This window comes from Phodopus roborovskii, unplaced genomic scaffold (assembly GCF_943737965.1).
Source record: "Phodopus roborovskii unplaced genomic scaffold, PHOROB, whole genome shotgun sequence".
In the NCBI taxonomy this organism is placed as follows: Eukaryota; Metazoa; Chordata; class Mammalia; order Rodentia; family Cricetidae; genus Phodopus; species Phodopus roborovskii.
In genome coordinates, this window is record NW_026126516.1 from 3,579,082 (window position 1) to 3,600,137 (window position 21,056).

Here is a 21,056-nt window from a genome sequence, read left to right on the forward strand (position 1 = left end):
TCCCCGTCCTGCCCCGTCATGCAGCTTCTATTACTACCTGGCACCGAGGCCCCTAACACATGTCACCTCCCACCCACGGTCCACACACACTGCCCACCTGCCCACATTTCACCCCAACGCCAGACACACCCCTCTACTATAATCTACCATTAAATCCTCTCCCAGGATGGGTAACTCAAAGGGTGCAGGAGTAGGGAGTCTGGAACTCAGAGATCAGCCTCGGCCCCCCAAGTGCTAGGATTAAGTGTGTGTGTGTGTGTGTGTGTGTGCCACCACCGCCCTGCTCATTTATCCCGTTTTCCCTGCTTCTGAAGACTGACTAGATACCAGGTAGTTTCACCAATGGAACCTAACAGTGAAAACAGCAGAAAAGGTTCCTGTCCTGAAGTAAGTAGAGGGTAGGACCGTGAGACACTGGGGGGAGGGGGGCTGCACCAGGTTCCAAAACTAGGAGGACCCAGTGGTGGAGGGAGAAGGAAAGAGCCTGCCAGGCCCTGAAGTAGGAGAGAGCTGGTGTTAGCAGAGTCTCAACTTGGGAAAAGATCCCCAGGGGCTGGGCCACCGTAGGGAAGGACAGAAGTGACAATCGGAGGCATTAGAGGCCGGTCCTTTTATGGCTAGACTGAGTGAATCCAGGAATTCGCCTATGACTTAAACTCATTGAACTGAGAAGTCACCTGCCACCAACCTGCGTCCTGGTGAAGACAGATGCCAGCCTCCAACCTGGAGCCATGCCAGTGTCCAGACCCATTCTCCTACTTCTGTCTCTCATCTCTGTCTCTGTGAAAAAGGACTCGCTGTGGTACCCTGGCAGTCCGGAACTAGAAGGGAAAGCAGGAAGAGAAAAGCAGGTGCCACTCAGCTGAGGGATAGAGGATCCCAAGAGTACTGGTTGGCTGATTGCACATAATTAGGAAGGAAAAAAAAAAACCGCTCTTGAAAATTAGCTTCCCAAATGCAGATATAATTGCAAGTGTCCTTGCAGAGTGATTACAGCGTCGGCCCAGCAAATGTTTTACCAGCAGCCCAAGCCCCACCCTGCAGGCAGAAGGAACGGAGCCAGTGAAGGCGCCAGGGCCAGGTGGCACCCACACCAGTGCTTCCAGTGGTCCAGGGAAAGCAGCAGCTTGAGAAGAAGCACAGTCCAGCTCAGGGCCTTTCCTAAGGCACCCGGCGTCCTTCCTTCCTCCCCCCTGTCCCCTCCTCACAGGCTTAAATGCTACCAGCAGCCAGACCATAAGAGGTCAGCCTCACCAACACCTGCCTCGTACAGCCAGGTTGTGCTCTCCGCCTCAGTCTCTCCACCTGAAAATGGGTATGCCCGCGGTAGCTAGCTCAAGCCCCTGATGGAGGCTGAATGAGGACTGACACACTGCCTGAAGATGAGGATGGAGAACTCATAGCTGCTTCTTCCTCCAGCACCAGGTCTGCCTGCATGCCTGCCATGCTCTCCATCACGATGATAATGGACTATGCCTCTGAAACTGTAAGCAAACCCACTAATGATGCGCAGATTAAGATGTGAGGATAAAATATGGGCTATATATTTTATTCTGAGAGAAGTCACTTACACGAGAAACCAATAACCCGAAAGTTTCTGCTCCAAGGATCCACACCCAGGCTGCTCTCTGTCACCCAACCAGAACCAAGTGAGAGAGCTGGGGCCCAGGACCCCAGACCAGCCTACCTTGTCACATCTGCACCTGTGACCACACCCAAACGGGTATGGCGGTGCAACAGATAGGTGTGGGTGGGGTGGATATCTCACTACAGCCTACAATTAAATGCTTCACAGCAACAGAACAATAACTAAGACAAAAGTTGGTACCAGGAGTGGGGCACTGCACACATGCACACACTGTAAATCACTAGAAATTCTTTGAGAGTTTCATTCATTGTGTTTTGGTCATACTCATGCCCCTCCTCCAGCTCCTCCCAGATCTGCCCCATTCCAGACCCACCCAACTGTATTCAGCTAGTCCTGGCTATGTATTCTTCTTAGATATGTGGCTATCTACTGAAGTATATTTGACCTACCAAGTAAGACACCCTTAAAGAAAACTAACTCTCCTTCTTCCCACAACTACCAATTACCAATAGCTCCTCAGCTGGGGTAGGACTTCATGACCACAAGCTAACCCCAATACCGTTCAAACTGTTCAACGAAATAGAAAGGGAAGGAACTCTATGGAGCTCAGTTATGGAGCCACTACCACCCTGAAACCAAAACCAGGTAAAGACACAGCAAAAAATAGAAAACTATAGATTAATTAACATCCCTAAGGAATGCCTATGCAAAAATCCTCAATAAGCTTCTTGCAAATCATATTCAAGAACTTATTAATGCCTGGCATTATGGCACAGGCCTATAATTCTATCACTCAGGAGGCTGAGGAGGGCGGGTCACCATGAGTTCAAGGCCAGTCTGAACATATAGTGAAATCCTGTCTCAGAGAGATAAATAGATTTAAGGACATAAATCACATAGTCATCTCAACAGACACAGAGAAGGCTTTGGCAAAGCTCAATATCCGATGAAAGCCCACAAGAAACTAGAACCAAAAAAGGCCATAGCTGAGCCTCGTAAAGATACACTGACAACCCTATAGTCACCTTTGTGTTAGTGGGGGAAACCTGAAAGTATTGCCATTTACCCTCTCTACCCTCTCACATCGAGGCTATTCGGTATGGCGCTCACAAACAAATGGATGTAAAGGAGAAAGAAGTCACAGAACCACACTGTTTGTGGACAACGTGACCCTGTTTTAAAAGATCCTGGTAATTCCACCAAAGGGTTCATGCGTCTGACACATATTTCATCAAAGTAAGGGCAGACATTCAAAACACGGAAAATCGGTAGCTTTCCAACATACCAATAATGAACTTGCCAAGAAAGAAACAGGGTGGGGAACTCATTCACAACAGCTTCATGAAAACTGCAAAACTTAGGGCTAAGTTCAGAAGAGCTGCCTTGGTCGTGGTGAATCATCACAAAAGGGTTTTTTTTCCAGTGCTGCAGATGTAGAAACTGCGGCTTGGGGAAACTCGGTGATGTGCCGCAATCCACAACTTTGTGTTAGTGTCGACCTAGGTCCCTCCTCTCCTGTTCCGCAGCCAAACATCTTTTGTAGGAAGAAGATCTAGAACTGAAACCTGCTGGACCCAGGGCTTTGAGAGCCCGGAGGACATTTCCACCCATTTAAAGAAAGAGTCCTGATCCAGGACACCATCCCCCGCTTGACACGTACTCTCCAGGGATGCCATGCACACAGGGCCTAGGCACCTGAGGCCATGAACAGCTTCACAGGGTTCGCAGTTCTGCCCTTCAGGTACGCCATGGTCTGAAATCTAAACACTGACCCCTGCCAGCCTTTCCAGGGCCCTCCCTCTCACAGATCTTCTCTACCCACATCACCTCATCCCCCGACGTGAGCTCCCAGCCCCCCTGACATATCTCGGGGCTTTTGAACTCATTTGATGCCTGGGACGCCCCATCCGGCCTTTCTGAAGCTAATTTCTCTTCCGCTGCTCAGAGAACAGCCAGGACTCTGGCCTTTGGGAAAGCCTCCCTTGACTGGGATGGAGACTGATGGAGACTCCTGTCTCCGCTGTCCACTTCCTACTTGACACACTTGTTCTCTGCCCCCCACAGATTAAAGCTCATGAAGGCAGATTCCCAACCACCTGCAGCTCCAGGGGAGACTTCACGAATCTGACCTCCACGGACACCTGTATTCATGTGGGCACAACCACACTCTGACAAATACATACACATAATTGAAAACAAAATAAACTGCCCCCCCCCACACACACACTTTGATACGGGTTTCTCTGTGTAGCCCTGGCTATCATGGAACTTTTTCTATAGATCAGACTGGCCTCAACCTCAGAGCTACCCTACCCTGCTTCTGCTTCCTGAGTACTGGGTTAAAGGAGGGTGCCACCACCACTTGGCAATACTTTTGTTTTTGTTTTGTTTTTTAATTAATTAAGAGGAATCAGAAAAGGAAGGAAGACATTTACATTTATAGTAATGTACATGTGGTGTTATCTACCCCGGCAAGAAAACTGAAAGAATCCTCTAAAAATGCAATAATAAGATTACAGCTCAATAAAGCATAACATAGGCAATAAGTAGATCCATTCTATAAACAACTAGAAATAGCCATTCCCTATTGTGTTTTATTCTTCAGTAAGTTTTTTTTATACTTTCTCACAAAAAAAAAAATATTTACACGTGAAATTAGTTGTCACGATTCGCTTCAAATATACCAGGGCAATAAAATAAAAACAGGCATACGTTAGTACTTGGTAGGAACTGAGGAGAGAGAGTGGGGGACGGTGCTGACTTTATTAATCTTTCCATTGTTTATGCCAGAAATGTTTACAATAAAAATTGATCAAAATAAAACGTGTGTTTGTTTAGTTGATTTTTGTTTGGTTTAGAGATAGGGTCTCACTCTGTGGCCCTAGCTAGCCTGGAATTCACCATGTAGATCAGGCTGGAACTCCCAGAGATCCACCTGCCTCTGCCTCTGCCTCCTGAGTGCTGGGGTCAAAGGTGTGCACTACTAGCCTGGCCCCCAAAATAAAATTTTTAAAAGACCATTCTATGGGACTGGGGCCATAGCTCAGTGGGAGACCGTTAGATTTCTGATCACCAAGACACTCACAGAGCCTGTGTGCTTAACGGGCCAGCAGGAACACCAAAAAGAGAGAGGGGGGGAGGGGGAGGGGGAGGGGGTGAGGTGTGTGTGCGCGTGGGGGGAAACAGGGCTGAAGACAGTATAAAGTATAAATATGAACTCTGTTTACACTACAATGCCAGATGTAGAAATCAGAAGCCAAACTGTTACATGCACAACAGCTTGGAGTCTACGGCAAGCACGTGGAAAGGAAGAGAACCCACAAGACAGAAGTGTGGGCAGGCCTGTGGCAGAAGTCGCTTCAGATTTTGGTTTGATGCTCTCTGCAGAGGGCTGATTTCAGAGAGGGGATGACACCCGTCTGTCTCCTTCTGCTGGGGCCCTTCTCACAAGCAAATGGGATCTGGGTGGGGAGGAGGAAACCCAAAGGGGGAAGGGCGCTAAGGAAGTCAGCCTTGCTGGGTCTTCACCAACCACACGCGGTCCCTCCAGGGCCCTTCTCTGCCATCCGCAGGCCTCAACTCCCCACCCTGACTGACATAAGACAGGACAGGGACATGGCCCAAGATCAGCCCTTCCTGCTTAAGGGCCACACTAGCCATCTGCCCTAGACCAGTTTTGAGATGGGCAATAACAATCAGCTGGGTGGGGGGGGGTAGTTTAGATGAGAATAAATCAGAATCATACCATTCACTGAGCTAGAATCCACCTCCATCAGCTTGGCGGGCTCCTCTCATCCCCTACTGCCCCAAGGTGGAAGCTGAACCCACTTTACAGAGCTCCCACCTGGTCACACCCTAGATGCTGGCCGGGCTTTAGCACACTTGACAGCCTGCCTCCTGTACAGGATCTGATGTGAAGGCCAGACCCTGAAGCACCTCCCAGCCTGATAAGGGAGGACGGTGACTCAGGCTGTGGAGCCCCTCTGCAGGGTGAAGAGGTGGTGTCCTTCCAAGAAAACTCACAAGTTGGAGTTTTATTCCTCAACAAGACATTATCTGGAGATAGGTCTTAGGGACGTCATTGGGTTTAGATGAGATCATAAGGACAGGGCTCCCACATGGGATTAGCGCCCTTATAGAGAGACATCGGTTTGTCCTCCCTCACTGACACCCGAGGAAGCACCTGGAAAGCCCATGCGCTAGGAAGAAAGCCTTCACCAGGTCTACAAGCCTTCCCTGCACTCCTAGTCTCCAAGCAGGACAAATGGATATATTCCAACCCACTAGGCTAAGGTATTTGTTACACAGGAGCCACAGCTGACTAAAATAAGGGGAAAGGGTCACCGTGGGCCCTGGGGGAGGTCTAGCCTCCGAAGGAGCCTGACAAGAGCACGTACAAGCCCAGTGTTGCCCAAGAATAATAGCAAGGGTAGCCTATCTTCTGGAGTTATTTCCTAAAGCTGATGATTCAAAGTCAGAGAAGACAGAGGAAAAAGTGTTGAAGAGCCTCAGGTGCCTGTAAGAATGCAAGTGTGTCCATGCTCATGTTTGCTTATAAAAAACATGGAACAGGTCTGAGAACACACAAATACACACAAATGGCAACACAACTGCCTCTGAGAACTAGCTTGGTGTGTAAGGGGACCCACTTTACCCACAAGACCTTGGTGACATTTGATTTGGGGGCATGGGTACTTTCTCTCTCTCTCTCTCTCTCTCTCTCTCTCTCTCGCTTTTATTTTTTTTTTCTCCCATATGACACAGGATCTCACTGTATTGTCTAGGCTGGTCTTGAACTGGAGATCCTCTTGCTTCTTCAACCTCCCCTGTGCCAGGGTTACTGCATGGTCTACCATACCCAACTTCTGGTTGCTCGTTAGTGTGTCTTCGTCCCCCACCACCTCTCTCTTTTCTCTTGGGGTATGACCTTTTTTATGGGGGGGGTATGACCTTTTAACCAAAGTGGTTTGGTATCTTTCACAGTCCACCTGAGCCAGGCCCCAGAGGCTTCTCAGAATTGCATGGGTCAAGTCACCGACTTACCGAGCCTGGTTTCAGTTTCCAGAGCTCTGACTGACTTCTCCTCAGCTGATCTACCAGAGACCCTGTTCATGACCTCCCGTGGCTGTCCCTGCCCTGAGGTTCTCTAGACATCCAGCCTGACAGCAGGAAGCCCCACAGCTAAGCAGAAGCAGGAAGGCACACTCACTTCCCTGGACCTTTAGCTGGATCCTCAGAAAACCTGTAACATCCCCCACCCAGCCAAATTCACAGTGGGCTGAGCCCTGACCCCGGTTTCTGCTTCCCTGGGCAGCTCAAGGCCCAAGAGGATTCCTCACGGTGGACACATCCTCCACCCAGCTATGCAAGCTGGCTGCTACTGCAAAGGTCCACACCTGGGAATCTGGGCCACCCAGCACACGCAGTTGACAGAGGTTCAGCAAGCCTAGGGAAGGGCTCCAAACAGGTCTCCTCTTCCACTGACTCCAGGAAGGACCATGAGGCCTCAAACCCTAACCAACCACCACCCCCATCCCCGTCACCTGCCCACTCTGCATGGGGTCCTCGGGGGAGAAGATGGTAACTTCGGTGGCCTGCAGCATCCTGGTGACCACTGCATCCACTTTTCCAGGTGGAAGTATTCCCATAGGGGCCTCCTACAGCTCCTGCAGGACTTGCTCAGTAGTGAGATGCCAGGACCTGGCTTGACACATCCTTGGAGCTGAGGCCCCGACGGGTCAATGTCCCCCTTTAGACTAGCAATCCCTCTGGATCCAATGACCCAATTGATTGGTCACAGCTGCTCCTGGCTCACAGGATCCTCAGGGATCCTGGCAAATAGACAGCTCAACTCTCCCCAAGCAGAGCACAGCCAAATGGCAACAGGCCGATGTGTTTACAGAGCACATGGACCGTTTCCCTCCAAAACACTTCAGTGTCAATATCCCAAGGTCCGCACAGCAAACCCATCCTTCACTCTGAGGCGTTGGGAAGCCTCCCCCAGACCCTGTGAGTGTGGCAGGGTACCTACTGGCCTTTCTCCAAAGATGTCCACCCACCAGCCTTCAGACCCTAGCTCCTTGGACACATCTGTGTAAGACTGACCATAGGAACCAACTAGAACTTATTTAAAATTATCTACAGGCTTATTTAAAAGACAAAGGTATCCAGTACCGAGGCCCTGCTTTGGGCTCTGACTTATAGGGCGCTCACCTCTCTCCTCTTAGGAACAGTATCCTGGCTCTAGACAGTGTGTGTGTGTGAAATCTCGGGCCCCCATCCAAGGTCTTCTACAGTCTCCAGACCTGAAAGATGATATATAGTAGTCCTTGCCCTCATGTGGCTGGCAACCGAAGCCCAGATACAGAGAGGCCCTTCCACCACCCGGCTGCTACCTCATCCCACCGCCTCTAGAAAGAGCAGCTTCCTTGGGGGTCTACCCTATTACCATTGGGACCTTGTGGTGGGAATGGCCCATCCCCAACCCCCAGCACACATCACTCCCTAGATGAAACCCTGGTTCAGAAACAGGATGTGGTTTAGGACGACAGGTCACAATGAATCCCCATCCCTACGAACCTGGGCCTGAGGACCCAGTGGGGGCCTAGAGCTGGCAAGGCCAACTCTGAGCCACCTAACACCCACAAGCTGAGTGACCCCAGGCAAGTTCAGTGAGGAAACTAGGGTACTGAAAACACGGCCTTCACAGGGTTGTGACATAGAACAAATGAGGAAACACATTAAGGAACTCAGTCCAACTCTCTGTACAGACTAGAAGCCAGCTGTGAGGATCACCTCACACCACATGGGCCTGAGAGTAAACCAGCTAGATCACAGCAGGACAGACAGATGACAGGTAGCAAAGACCGTCACTTGAGGCCCTGGATTCACCTATCCCTAAAGACAGATTCTCCATGCATCAAGTACCAAGAGAGCCAGCACGTCCATCTCCCTTACCACAGAACCCAGGTAGTGCCCAGGTTTCTGTCAGAACCCAGTCCCTTCGGCCTGCAGGACTGGCCATACAATCAACTTGTTCCTTAGACCAATCGCCCCATGCCAACTACTCATCACACTTGTTGGTTCAAGGCACCCACAGAAATGGCCACATCCCAAACGGTTGCCTCAGGTGAAGGGACACCAACCCAACCAACCCTTCCCACCCATGAGACACCCAAAAATTCAAAGAATTCCCAGCAAGGCCAAAAGAAAGACCACTAGATTATGACAAGGGGTACCACTCATCCTGGGGACATCAACAAAAATATCTCATCAATGGCAGGGCATCCACCAGCAATGGCCAAGACCAGAACTTACCCCGACTGAGCACTGTTCAGGTCAAAGGAGGGATGATTGAGGGCTCCAGAGCTATAAAGGCAAACATCCACTACACAGGCCTGCAAGGCCTATGAGCTTGCACCTGCCAAGAGCTTTATTTATAACTCAAAGATTCTAAACCATATTGCTACACCTCGAACCTCCAACCTTCACCCTGCAGGTGACTGAGAGGCAGCAAGTCCCGGAGCTAGCTAGCCTCTGGCCTGCAGGGGAAAGGAGGGAAGTCTATACGTGCTAAATACCTCTAATGCACAGGAACCAAGAGCAACTTCAACCAGGGAGGAAATGAAGGGCCAGCGAAGACTGAACACAGCTGAGTCAGTCACCTATCGAGGAGGGCCATTGGGTCTGCAATCCCCCAGGGGCAAGCTGCCCGCTGATACCTGCTCTGACAGGAATCTGGCCGAGATGCCTCTAGGGTACAGTCCTATCATGTCCCATCTTCCCTTCCTTCCAGGGATACTAGAGCTGGAGCTCCAGGAAGCAGCAACCTTCTGAGGCTAACTTGAGTCTGACACTTCCAACTGGCCGAGCCTGGCAATAAGATGCCCTCACTGGCTCCATCAGTCCCAAAGTACATGCCGAGTAATCCCCCAGCCACCGTTCTGAGGCCCAGGGACTACCCTGAAAGAAGTATTCCCGAGTCTGCCAGGTTAGGAGATCTTTGTAAAGTTTCCCAAACCCTAGCTTCAGTGGATAAGGTCCCCAAAACTGGTCCTCAGAAGGAACATGAATAGCAGTTAGACAATGAAGAGTAGGTCTCCTGGCTTCGACACACAAGAACTCAGGGCATGGTGGGTAAGGACACTAGGACCTACCGAGAACCAGAGTTTAAGACAGAGCACTTAGCCTGGCGGTGGTGATGCACACCTTTAATCCCAGCACTCAGGAGGCAAAGGCAGGCAGAAGTCTGTGAGTTCAAGACCAGGCTGGTCTACAAGAGCTAGTTCCAGGACATGCTCCAAAGCTATACAGAGAAACCCCATCTCAAAAAAAAAAAGGACAGAGCACTTACCACACTTGGGCCACAGGACAGCCATACTATTGGCAGGACTCCTTGGCAGAGCCAGCACCCTGACCAGAGTGGGTATAGGGGTATAGGTGAATCAGTACCTGACACCCTCTGGCAATGTATAACCAAGGATGGGAGCTATGGAGCCACCAATACTGACATTCCAATTCCACACCCAGAAGGGATCAACCAGGGAACTACAGAAAGGGAGCTATCTGAGCCTACTTCCACAGAGACAGAAAGCAGGGGATGGCATTGTGAACATCCAGCCGCCGCACGGCAGTAAGCAAACCAAGGCTCTGTAAAGGGCTGCTATGACTTCCAAGAGGTCCAGGTCCTATGGCTTTAACAGGAAGATTTCCAGACCCCATGCACTAACTAGACGCAGCCCGCAACACCTCTACCACCCCAAGATGGAAACACACCCCACCAGTTGGAGTACCTGCAGATGTTCAAAACTCAGAAGCAGGAAGTGGCCTCTCTCACCACCCCACATCAGTCTTCACCAGCCAGGGTACCCAGTCCCTTCCCCACTAAAGGAACTGGGTGCCCAAGCCTCCTTGAACACAGACTACCATGTGGCTGAATTTGGTTCAAGGTAAGGAAAGGGATACCTAAAGAACAACCAAACCATCAATCAGCCAGGCTTGCCCCAGGACACAGGCAAGGGGCCCTGGAAATCCCATGAGGGGTATCAGGAGCCTAAGTAAATCTTTACGCTGAAGTGTCAGCAAAGACAGATTCGAATCTGAGATCCCCACCTGATGACTCTATAACTGGAGCAAACTGCTCCATCCTTCAGAGACTCCTTTTCATGTCCCGAAGACGGGTGGGGAGGTCGAGAGGATGAGGGACTGTCATCCAGTGAGACCCCCTTGGCCGCCCAGACTCCAGGCAGGGGTGGCTAGCATGCAGAAGGTAATTATGGGTACCTATTCTATGCACAAGTACAGGAGTGAACGGGTGTTTTTGAAAGGAGGACATCCCCAGATCTATTCCAGAGGAAAGAGTGGCCTAGGAAGCTCGTTTTTTGTCCCAATGTCCCCTCACCTCAGCAGCCCGGGCCTGAGTGTTAAGACAGAAATGAAAGTGAAACTAAGGAAGAGGTCTCTGACCCTGTGCCCACCTGCCACCTCAGCCCTCCTGGAAAAGTGACAGCACCCTAGAGAAGCCTTCAGGAGAGAGGGCTGGCTATCTGCCTTCCGGCCTCTCGTCTAGTCCTGGGAGAGGCCTCATCTTTCCTTCACTAAGCACCTGCCATGCTTGCCACGCGGAGGCAGGAGCAGAGACAGGGAGAAGACAGGGTATGCTGGGTCACCACAGTCAGCAGGCCAAGTCCTGTGCTTGGGCCCTTTCCACCGCCCACCACCCTCTGGGGGCAGCAAATGCACACGGAGGATGATCAGCTTACAACCCTTTGATTTTCCTCAGACACTGGTTACCCAGTAGAGCGGATGGTGCGTGGATATTATGTTTACCCGAGGTGACCTGGCAGAGTGGAAGCAATGTGGTTTCAAGAGTCAACCGGCCCCAAGAGGAATCCCAACTCTCCCTGAATCTAAATTCTCATCTAGCAAACACAGACACACCACCCACCTGGGAGAGTTGGTTTCCCACCTGCAATCATCCCAGGACTGAGATCTAATGTGAGCTACTCATATACAAGGGAGAAGAGAGGAGATAAAACACTGCCCTTTAGAGGCACAAGCCAGCCATCCCAGCTTCCCAGCTTGGGCCTAGGAGCACATGAAATGCCACACACAGTCAGCTGAAGAGTCTGGAAGCTGCAGAGGACAATACCTTGGGGCTGCATCCTCATCGCTCCCCCAAGCCCTGAGCCTCCTTGGATATCCCGTACTGCATGTGGCTAGGCCAGGTCCCAGAAACATCTCCATCCAGCCCCACCAGTTCACTCCAAGGCAAACCAGCAACCAGAGGCAAAACATCTTAAAAGGTATGGAGAATGGATTTTGCAAAGCATGGTAACCTGCTTCATGACCCTGCCTTGCCTCTTCCCCGTAGACCGGAGCTCCAGCAAGGCATCAGATGACCTCTAGCTCATGGTAGACCTAGTGTAAGCACCAGGGACAGAGACCCACGTATCAGGCCACAGCCAAGGACTATGTGCATAGACCACCTGCCAGGCAGTCTCTGCTTCCAATGTGCCCATCGGGAAACGCCCTGCCCAGCCTGTTTAGCCTACTTAATCCAGCATTGCCTACACGTGAGAGTTTTGTTATGAGGCCAGTAGAAGAACCAGCAGAGCATTCCACGAGAAGATCCCCAGCCCGCTGGTGAGGCTTCACCTTCTGAGACGGCTGGATGGAGATGATGAATGAAGATGAAGACTGATGTGTGTCTCACCAACAACCCAGTGACTTTGGCTGGGCAAGCACAGGTTGGTAGCAGAAGCATCAGTTGGTTCGTCCATCCATTCTACCCCTGCACCCACAGTTCCTGAGTTCCGGAACACAAAGGCTGAACTGAGGCAGACAGTAGGGGGCCGTGCCCCCTCCTCAGCCCCCAGAGCATGGTGGCAGGTCCTTCGGATGGTAGGAAGGTCCCATGGCCACACCACGTGGTCTCCATCACATTTTCAAGGAACAGGCTTTGGATGTGGACGCCAGCCTGCAATTATACCCAAAGGTGCCTGCCTTTTCCTAAATGGCTCCCTTCAGTCAAGTGGAACTCAGAGCTGTGACCAAGACAGCCAGGTCTGCAGCTCACAGGCAGGAGACTATGCCCACTCTAGCTCTGCCGGAGAGCTCTCAGCCCCTTCTCATTAAATGCCACCTCCCTCTCTGACGGGAGCACTAAGTGGCCTCAGCTCCCCAGGCCCAATCTCTCCAGTTTACAAACATCCAGGCTGTCATTGCACTTTTCAGTGTGTGTCACGCGTAAGTGCTGGCTCACTCTCCTTCCCACAGGCGCCAGTAGGTGAAGAGCAGAACCCAGAACCCAGCACAGTGCAGAGGCTCAGGATTTGTTGAGCTAATGAATGAGGCTAACCTGGGACTTACCCTATCCCTTCCTCCTTCCACCGCAGGCACTTCCCTCCTCACCAGAGAACTTCAGGGTCACAAGGAGCTGAGCCACAGACATCAGCAGAGGCTCCTTCCTAAAGGCACAAGGCAGTTCCTTGACCCCTCTCTTACTCCTTTGAGTAGCAATGTACAGATTGGCATCCCAAATCTCTCCCTTCACAGAGCCCACTTCTTTAGAGGAGACAGACACGATGCAAAGCCTGGCCATGGGGGCCAAGGGTGTGGGGGGGGGGGTCATAAAGGCGGCAGTGATGAGCAGATGCAGTGGAAAAGGAAAGGCATCTCCCAGAAGCTCTTGGGGAAGGCTGCTGGCGTGTGCATTCTGATTCACCCTCCAGGGACACTGGTGACTTAGCAGAGTCCATTAGGTGTGCCCTGGGACACTCAGAGCAGTTTAAAGGGTGGGGCACCAGGCATGCATGGGCCTGGAGGGGGGAGGGAGAGGGGGGAGGTGGCTAAGGAAGGCAACAGAGATGCTCGGGCAGGAATTGGGGAGGGGGACACCCTCCTGGGGGGTGATTCTCAAACCTTCAAAGGTCTGGAGACACATCCACCCTCCTGAACCTTAAAAGCGGGTGGTGGGAGGGTACTATGGGGTGGGGGAGGGGCATCACAGGCTACAGCTTGGCACCATAAGGGGCCCAGACACCAGCCTGTGAGGCCCTGCTGGGGAGATGCAGGCCACAAAGGCTGCTTTCTGAGGAGGCTCAGAGTAGGCAAGACAAAGCCCCAGACAAATTCAAATAGCCCAATGGGAATGGCCAGACCTGCTCCAATACAATTGCACCCTCCCTCACAGCTCCCAGGAAGGGCCTTTTTGCACAACACAGCTCTTCCGGTGAAGGGTCTGCTTGCTAAACAGAGCATTACTTTCTAAAAGGATGGGCCATAGCATTCTCTCAGAAGCCAGCTTACCGACGGGGACAAGAACAAACCCCCTCTTGCATCCAGTGAGGAGCCACACCAGAGACTCCGCAGAATGTCCCAAACCTGCTAGTTCAGGCGAGAGAAACCAGTGGGGCCTGGCAGACCTGATGATTAGGAACAGGACACCCAGGGTCATGAGCCCAGCTGTGTCTGGTGCCCGCTCAGCCCCCTCAGTCTCACTGGAGAAAGAAACACTTCTCACCCCTGCACCTGGCCGGGCAGTGTGCCCTGAGCATGTGGTTGTGTCCCCTCCCACCCTCCCACCCTGTCAGCCACAGGACTGTCTGAGACAGTAAAGCTGTTTCAGAAGTGTGAGAAAAAGTAGAGTGTCCGTGACCTCTGACCCAGCACCACTCACCTAGCAATGTACATCAGACAAGGGTTGGAATACCCACTGTCCAGGCCAGCAGAAGCCAACCCCAGAAGAACAATGTTCCATCCTCTGACACTCACACACACACACACACACAGCCACATACACACAGGCACACACACACACACAGCCACATACACACACGCACACACTCACATACACACACATATACACACACTCACACACTCACATACACACACACACTCACACAGCCACATACACACGCGCGCACACACACACACACACACAGGCACACACTCACATACACACACATATACACACACACTCACACACACTCACACACACACACAGAGCCACATACACACACGCACACACTCACATACACACACATATACACACACTCACTCACATACACACACACTCACACAGAGACACATACACACAGGCACACACTCACATACACACAGCTACATACACACACGCACACACTCACATACACACACATATACACACGCACACACTCACATACACACACATATATACACACACTCACATACACACAGCTACATACACACACGTACACACTCACATACACACACATATACACACGCACACACTCACATACACACACAGCCACACATACACACACTCACATACACACACACACACCAATACATACAGAAGCCCCAAAGGAACAAGGTGGAATCTCTCCAAGACACAACCCCATGCACCAAGCAATTGTAATCCTGTAAGAATGGAGGCTGTCTGCATGTGACCCTGTGGTCACATCAACACCATGGAGACAGACTGCTGAGTCCCCTGAGCAGCTGAACTCAGGGCCAAGTAAGGATAGGCTGGCTTTTCATTATGGACATTGAGCCCTCTGAATCTTGCAGCATGTGCCTGAATTTTAAAACGTGTGGAGAGGGGAGACATATTGGCACACACTTTAAATCTCAGCACTGGGAAGCAGAGGCAGGCAGATCTCTGTAAGTTTGAGACCAGCCTGAACTAAAAAGCAAATTCTAGGTCAGCCAGGGCTACCTAGCCCAGACTGGCTTTAAACACTCTAAAGTAGCCAACCTTGAACTTCTGGCCATCCTGCCTCCACCTTGGGAGTGCTGAGATTACAGGAGCACGAATGTGCCACCACACCCAGTTTTATGCAGTGCTGGAGATAAATCCAGATGCTCCTGCATGCTAGGTAAGCAATCTACAGACTGAGTTACATCTCAGGCCCTAAATATTTAAAAAGGAGAAAATCAGAAATGTTAGCTAATAATAGTACTGGGATTATTAATGAAGATGGCATTTTCACAAAGCATAGAATGAATTCTTCCCAATGACCAAAACCAAAAAGACCAGGCTTCCTCTTTGCATTCATAATTTTCTCAGATTCTCCAGCTGGGAGACTACAGCAACCTGCCAAAGGCAGGGGTTGTTAAGAGGTTGAGCTAAGTGGTAAGGAGCAGCCATCAGGCAGGGTGGGCCCCCTCTCTGACCTGACCCAATGACCTGAGGTTCAATTCCACCAACCCCACCCCCCTAGCAAAATGGCCAGTGAGCACGTATCACGGACCCTACCAGCAAATGGCCAAATCCAAGATTACTAAATCTACAAAGCCAAATGAGCATGACATGGATGGTCAGTTGTGAAGCCAGACCTGGAAACCTAGGCAGTTTTACCAAAGACTGGATATCTGCCCCCTACAGCAGGTCTGCCCTCCTACAGCAGGTCTGCCCCCCTACAGCAGGTCAGCACCTGAGAGCTGGAGGGAAAGCTTATGTGCAAGGCTAGGTTACATTTTTCACGTGCTACTGGAAAGTAAACCCGACTCGACACGCTTCTCTCTGCCACAGCTCTCAGACCATGGGGTAGAGACAGCCACTGAATATACAGAAAAAAGCCCAGCCACGGGCCAGCTCATTCAATCCCACTAAAGATCCTCTTTTCTCCTCCTGCAGAATCTCCTACAATTCCAGCCCAGAATACTAAAGCTATTTCAGCAAAAAGCAAGCTCCAGATGGCCTTGTTTTAAAGGATAAAATGGGGTTGGGGAGTGTAGCTTAGCGCCGCTTGCCTATCATGCACGGGTTCAATTCTCCAGCATAAACACAAACGAAGACTGCCAGGCACACTTGGAAATGCCTAGAACAGCAGCACTGAGGCCAAACAGAAGGAACTCAAGTTCAAGGCCAACCTAGGCTACATAGTGACACTTTGTCTCCAAGCAGGGGTTGGGGTGGGAATTTAGAGCCCAGGGTTAAGGAATAGGCCTAGAAGCACTAACCAGGACTGTTTCTGTTGATGACAAATTCCAAGCCCCAGTTGGGCAGTGGTGACACAGGCCTTTAATCCCAGCGCTCTTGGAAGCAGAGGCAGGTGGATCTCTATGAGTTAGAGGCCAGCCTGGCCTACAAAGCCAGTTTCAGGACAGCCAGGGCTGTTACACAGAGAAACCCTGTGTTGAGAGGGGAAAAAAATCCAAGTCCCATGAACACCACTGTCCTCCAAAACACTGCCTAATACCTGGCCTGGACTCCAGAAAATCCTTTGTGCACATAAGCATCCACACACTCCTGGCTTCTTTCTGAGACCTGTATACACAGGGCCCTAGTGGGTAGAACTTGGTCTGAGCCTGTTTACACAGGGCTCTGGTGGGCTGGACAGAGAGATAACTTGGCCTGAGATGTCCCCATAAACACATTTCCTAAAAGGTGAGCTAGCCCAGACAGCCTCTGGGTTTCTCAAGGTCAAGGGCCTCCTGGACCTGCTGCAAGAGACTCCCAAAAGGCACTGCTTAGCAAACAAGGAGGATTGCCCCCCAATAAAGAGACTTAGGCTGGGCTCATGGAAGACTTCCCACCGGTAGCAGGGTCCCTCCAAGTTCTCAATTTCCCCATGTCTATTAGGAAGCTTGCACAAGCTAAGTCACACGTAAGCACCCCATTAAAATCTACAGTGGAAGGCTGGTATGGTGGCTCACATTTCTAATCCCAGAATTCAGGAGGATGAGGCAGGAACGTTGTCATGAGTTTGAAACTAGAAGGGTCTGGGAGAGTGATACGCTGTCTCAAAACAAACAAAAACAAAAATGACAGTGAGGATAGACAGGGCTCACCACTACCTGCAGCATGGTCTCCTAGAAGGAAAGGGTGAGAGCTGAAGGACAGACTCACACGCCGAAGAAGGGGACCCACACAGCTACCTTCAGCTGAGCACTCCCCAAGACCTAACCCAGCTCCTCTTCTCCACTTGCCCGGGGAACCTCGGCTGCACATCTTGGAAAAAGCCACAGACAGGAGAGATGAGGGGGCTTCCCAGGCACTCCTAGGTTAGGGACACAGAGTCAGGTGGGAAGAGTAAATGGATGCAACCACAGCACACTCCTGTACTTGGGAGAAGACACAGAGGGGCAACGTTGGGAATAAACAATGCCGTTGGAAACAAGTTGTTCCAAAGCTCATCTGCCGGCCAGTCAGAGGCCCCATCCTATCAGAACAGGTATTCGAAAGGTTGGCTTTTGTACCTGCCTAAGATAGGTGGAGCATCTCCCGGGATTTAGCTCCAACTACCTATGGAAGGGCCCTGCTCACCCCCTTCAGGAAAAACAGAACATGTTACACTACAGAGGGCACAGCTAACCCTTGAAAGGGAAAGAGTTAGCAGCAGCTGAACCCTGGGACATTAACAAGGTAGGGGTGCCCGAAAGGAGAGGCTCTGCTCTCAGAGCAAATCTCAAGGTCTCCAGGGTGGACTGTGGGCTCTTAAAGGGAAGGAGAAGTATGGACCCTGCCCCCTGGCACCCGCTTCCCCGTCTATAAAGCAAGGACTAGATGAGACAATCTCTTCTGGCCGAGATAGGATTTTTACAAGGCCGGACAGTCAACTAAACCACTTATCCCAGTGCAGTCTAGCAGCACTCCTAGCGCGGATAATATTCCAAACATCTGGAACAGAGTTCAAGTCATTTCCCAACACCCTTGGCCCTTTTCATCAGGAAACTCACAGACAATTCACCATCCATCAATACAGAAGGGCTGCACCACACCACACCACACCACACACACACACCCCAGCTTCTAAATGTCAAGAACAGGACGATGCCCATTCACCCGATGTCTCCGGAGCCACTCAGACCACTCCAGCATTCACAATAAACAAAACACAGTAAAGGGGGTGGGGGCTGGGGGGGGTCATTATCTCAACAGTTGTTTAGTTAAAAATTTGGCCACCAGGGGGCACTGCCCTGAAAGTAAAGAAGCAATAGAAAAACTCTTTCTGGTGTTTTCTTTTCCTTCTTAAGCTTCAGCTACTGAGCATCTAAACTATACTAATAAAAATGCACATTAGGATTCCCGGGCTGCTAGAAGGGCCCAGAGACCTTCTGCCATCTCTCTGAAGCCAATACTTGGGCAAAGAAGGCAACTAGACGTTGAATTTACAGCCCTTCCTGAAAAATGAAAGTTCAATGAACATTTCCCTGAGTCAGGCTGACACCCTGGGGTGCCCTGAGTCCCCCTAGCCTCTTTAATGAGAGCAAGGCCCATGAGAAGAGCTATTCAACCTACAGGTCAGGCAGTAAGTACCCAACCCTTAAGTGTCATGTAGAACTGTTTTTGCTACAGCCTATTAATTCCAGAATAAAACATGGCAGGCCATGGCCAAGCCTCAGGTGTAGATGAAGGGGTGACCCATCCTGCTATCAATAAACAAGGTACAGGAGATGAACTGAACTGGGATTTCCTAAGAACTATATGACAGCAGAGGGAGCTCTGGCCCCCTCAAGTCAGAACTGACTTCCAGAACATGTCAGAGGGGCTTCTCCAAAATTCTCTGATGTCTAGGGCATCCTTTTCAGTGTGTTTATTTATGGGACACATGTCCAACTGTCCTTTTTAAAGGCGTTCCCTAAGTCCTGGGCCTTTCCAAAGCTCTGTCTTTGTGTTCCTCTTGATTTCCTTGTGAATTCTGAGCTGCACCAATCACTGTGCCAGCCATGAAAAGCCTGCTTTCTCCTAAGAGGCCTGTCTGGGAGACTCAGCCAAACCCACAAGGGGACCATGGGATGCAGAACCAGGGCCCCTTATAGACAGGCACCATCCCACCCAGCGGTGGGGCAGCAGCTTTTGGACAGCCATGAGGGACAAGGTAATGCTGTCAGGCCTGCCTCTATGTGCCAGCCCAGACTGCTGCAACTCGCCTCTGTGCACCAAGGGATAAGCAAAGGCAAAACTGCTTAGTTCTCCACGATTCGGGGGGGAGGAGGGGACCCACCAGGGATGGAAATACACCTCCGGTCCATTTTCAAAAGTCAAACCTATCAAGTGGAAACATGACTTAACAAAAGGTTTCCACCCCGAGTTTGCAAAAGCCTTCGGGGGCTGGATTCTCTTAGGCTTTCGTTAAGAGGCTGCGCCCAACAGCTTTGCAGAGAGGCAAGGCACACCTGACTCAAGGCACCCAGCACCTCTGTAATGTATTAGGACAAGAGCTATCAAAGCCCCGGGTTTCTGCCACTGAAGCACCAACACAGGGAGAATGAGGTGGCCAGCGGGGAGGGCAGAAGAGAATATTACCCTACACGGTTCCACCCATCACTTTCTATGCTCTGCCACTTCTCGGCCCTGACATCACAGGCAGGTACCCCACCTCTGTTGATGGGTGTCCCTTTTCTCGGACACGTGGCCCAGAATCACCCCCCTGGCTAATATGCAAGGCTACTGCAAGGCTCTAATGAGACAGCAAATCAACACAGGCAAACCAAGTATCGTTACTCATTTCAACTGGGTTTAAACCGGTTGATAATATGCAATGACAGCTTCAGGAGCTGTGCACACGCGAGGCACGTAGTAGGCTCCACACAAACGCGGGTACCCTGATCTACTAAGGGGAAGGAAAGGGAGGAAGAAAAACACAGCGGTCCAAAAAAAGTACCCTCAAGCCCCTGACTGAAGGCGTGGACTCCCCGATTTCCCGGGTTCCGCCGCCCTGGACGACCCGGGATCTCTCTGCACGACCCCGGTGCACCTGAGAGTCGCGATGCGAGCCCATCGCCCACAGCAGCCACGCTCCCCTCGGACACAGCCCGCGGCCCCCCGCGGCCACCCGGCTGCTCGGAATCAGCCTCCGCGCGAGCCGCTCCTTCCCCGGGTCACCGCCGTCTGCCCCGAGCCCGCCGAGGGCAGCCGGGCTCCGATGGCGGGGGGGTCCCCGAACCGCGTCCCTCCTCACCTGCACAGCTCCGCGAAGGCCTGGAAATTGAGCTTCTTGACTTTCTTCTCGCTCAGCCAGTAGCCAACTCTCTTCCCTTTCAGGAAGGTCTGCATCTTCTTCCTCCTCGGCCCGGGGAGCCTGGGTCCGGAGGAAATCGCCCACAGGCCGAGCGTGTGGGGCCGGCGCGCGCCGCGAGCGTGCGGGCACCTCCTCCGGCGGCGGGGACGCGGAGCGGGCTACAGCGCGCGGTCCTACCGGGCGGGGCGGCGGGCGGGGCGGGCAGGGGCGGGGCAGCGGCCGGGGGCGGAGGCTCAGCGCGCCGCGCCACTGGCTGGGCCCCGCGGGTGGGCGCGCACCGCCGCTGCCCCGCCCCCTCCGCCCCGGGGGGCTCGCCGGCGCTGGGACGTGCGCCCCGCAGCACCGAGTGCCGCCCGAGGGCCCCCGGGATCCCGGGTGTGACCGCGCCCGTGCCTCGAGCCCGAGCAGGAGTGCGCCCTCCCGCGGCGCCAGCTTCCCCCACGCCGCGCGTGGACCCCGCGGGGTGCGCGCCGCCTCGTCCCCCTCCCTCTGTGCCCCGGCGCCCGCGCACACGCCGC

General features: G+C 52.1%; 1 protein-coding gene across 2 annotated transcripts in view; it reads right to left on the reverse strand.

The window, feature by feature from the left end:
- Positions 1 to 20,712, reverse strand: part of Itpk1 (inositol-tetrakisphosphate 1-kinase) — a 130,570-nt gene extending 109,858 nt beyond the window's left edge. The window contains exon 1 of one of the 2 annotated variants that reach the window (XM_051196508.1): positions 20,479 to 20,712. In XM_051196508.1, the coding sequence (XP_051052465.1) occupies positions 20,479 to 20,573 (95 nt within the window). In that variant the 5' untranslated portion in view covers positions 20,574 to 20,712. The remainder of the gene's footprint in view (positions 1 to 20,478) is intronic. The other variant, XM_051196509.1, reaches the window with a different exon arrangement.
- Positions 20,713 to 21,056: the final 344 nt, after the last annotated feature.